The sequence below is a fragment of the Phanerochaete carnosa genome (assembly GCF_000300595.1).
Source record: "Phanerochaete carnosa HHB-10118-sp unplaced genomic scaffold PHACAscaffold_490, whole genome shotgun sequence".
NCBI lineage: Eukaryota > Fungi > Basidiomycota > Agaricomycetes > Polyporales > Phanerochaetaceae > Phanerochaete > Phanerochaete carnosa.
Genome location: NW_006768117.1, coordinates 1,127 through 3,323, shown reverse-complemented (window position 1 = coordinate 3,323; position 2,197 = coordinate 1,127). Strand labels below are relative to the sequence as shown.

The 2,197-nt window shown below is 45.2% G+C and overlaps 2 protein-coding genes across 2 annotated transcripts; both read right to left on the bottom strand.

Moving 5' to 3' along the window:
- Nucleotides 1-492: 492 nt before the first annotated feature.
- Nucleotides 493-1,034, bottom strand: PHACADRAFT_202695 (uncharacterized protein; the record flags this gene model as incomplete). The annotated part of the gene is made up of 5 exons (XM_007402850.1): nucleotides 493-539; nucleotides 600-740; nucleotides 789-802; nucleotides 857-954; nucleotides 1,011-1,034. 5 exons carry the CDS (start codon nucleotides 1,032-1,034, stop codon nucleotides 493-495), a joined length of 324 nt encoding a protein of 107 aa, XP_007402912.1.
- Nucleotides 1,035-1,329: 295 nt separating this feature from the next.
- PHACADRAFT_79395 (uncharacterized protein) lies at nucleotides 1,330-1,491 on the bottom strand (the record flags this gene model as incomplete). The annotated part of the gene is made up of 1 exon (XM_007402849.1): nucleotides 1,330-1,491. A coding segment is annotated over one exon (162 nt), but the record flags the coding sequence as incomplete, so codon positions are not given.
- Between the last annotated feature and the right edge of the window lie 706 nt (nucleotides 1,492-2,197).

Below are 2,197 nucleotides of genomic sequence, written 5' to 3'. Positions count from 1 at the left end.
TACAATAAGCAGAATCAATAGCAAATATTTAATGACTCAATGTCTTAGCCACACTGGTGTCTTGACCACATCAATGTCTTAGCCATGCCATTAGGATATACCTTTGTACAATTACATTCCAATGCTTTAATACCTGATAATTGGCTACAATATTGCAGCTAAGACTTTGAGGTAGGGAAGTGGTATTATAGGACAATTCCAAGCTTATATTTGCAAGGTCTTATGCCTTAGTGGTATAGTGCGCTGCAGTTACTTTCAGGCTGCCGGTTTGATTCCTGCTTGTGCCATTTTTTGGGCTTTTCGGAAATTCTTCAGCGTGTCTTAGCCGCTCTTGGGCGCTTCTGGGTGGCTAGTCCGGTGTAACTTAATAAGTTCCCGTGTCTGGGCCGCCGAACTGAATCAGCTCCTCCTGCTGCTCGATGCTGTGTGTCAGCAGCTGGGATATATTTATTGCCAGCAGAGCTCTACATCCATTGTCTCTTGTCAGATATTCTATCCGATGAGACTAATGAGTCGCACTCGCATGAAAAACATAGTTTCTGCATGGATAGTTGGGCATCAGCAACGGAAAATGTGAAGATACTCTAAGGACTGCTGACCATCGCGCAACAGACACATCGTCAGTGAAACTCTCATGCTGAGTCGGCGGGCACTCTTCCAGTGTCCAAATGTCTTAATCCATGTTAAAACGAGCACGATAGCGTCGGCGAGGATGAGTGAGCCACGTGTGATGTACATGACTATGAGCAGGTGATATCAATATTTCCGAAATATTAGATGGTTCTGACCCCGGAAGGTACATCTATATTGCAAATTCAGTATTCCAAAATTGCACCAGAAAAATATGTACACCCACATGCCATATGTTCGCACAGAGAACTGAAGCTCTGTGAGACATGTCGGTCCGGTAAGCGGCTCCATAACGAACCCATACTTTGACATTACCGCACTGTACTGCATAGAAGCATCAACTAGAGTGTGTGCAAGGTTCAATCAACAGCGGTACGCACTAGATTCGTCGCCAACGGCGTCATGTTTAGCGTTAACACCACCAGCAACCAGACATAGCTCCTATTCCAGATTGCGAAGACGCATGCGGCAGAGAAGACTGGCATGTATAAATCAGAGAATCTTCTGATTTGAACAGATCATGTAAAGCGTACATGCGGCCTGGGGGAATTGAACAAGGAAGAATGTCCAGTACAGGATTTCAAGCGGCGTGCAGCTATACGTCAAGTTTTAGCAAGTGCTCCTCTATCCATGGGCCTTAGACAAGCTGATCTTACTCCTGTGAGAAGCGTTATCATACATTGCACACGGTCTAATGTACCTAAGGCTCACATTCGCAGTTTCCGGCGCAAGATCCAGGACAGCTGAGAGGAGCATACACCATCGTACCGAGCCAAGGAGGATGGCACGTGCAGTAATTGGCCTCCTCCACACAATTTTGATCTCGTCACCGATGGTAATCAGAAACTCATATATGACGAGGCCTGAGGGACGAATATTGTGTGAGCGATGCAATTGAAGACAATGGATGTACTTGCACGTGGTAGCTGCATTGATATAGCTGGCCGTAATACTAGAAGATAAAGACGTAATTATTGGGTCACCAAATAAGCACAATGGCGATGCTTACACTCGTAAATATGTCTGAACAAGGACCTGGTTTGACTGCACCGACATAATCAACGTGGGGAAGCAAGGAGGAGAGTTTTTTGGGGTGAGCTACTGCTTGCACAGTTTATGAGTGAACTTGACAGTCTTCGATCAAAAATTATTGTTATAATCCTTTCCAGATGTCACGTTTCCAGATGTACGACATTTTACAACAGAATAGTGCTTCGTTAAAGATTGCGAAGGGCTTCTGAAGGCGTTGGCACTGAAGAAGCTAATCCCATTGTGGAGCGAAACCAGTATAGATGTGGGAACTCAACACTTTGAGCTTTGAGGAGATGGAAAGACCGTTAATATACTTGAGAATAATAGGAAACTGGGTTTCCGTGCTGCCATCTGCTCCACCTATAACTCCATAAGTGCTCAATTCCGAACATGCGTCCCTTTCCTCTCGTCTTCGACGAGTATCTGCCGCTGGGGAACTGTCAGATCTAACAAGTACGCTCTGTTTTGAATCCTTCGATACGTGGATACATCCGTTTTTCGACAGCTACGTAAGCATCACCGACGGCTTTCTTGT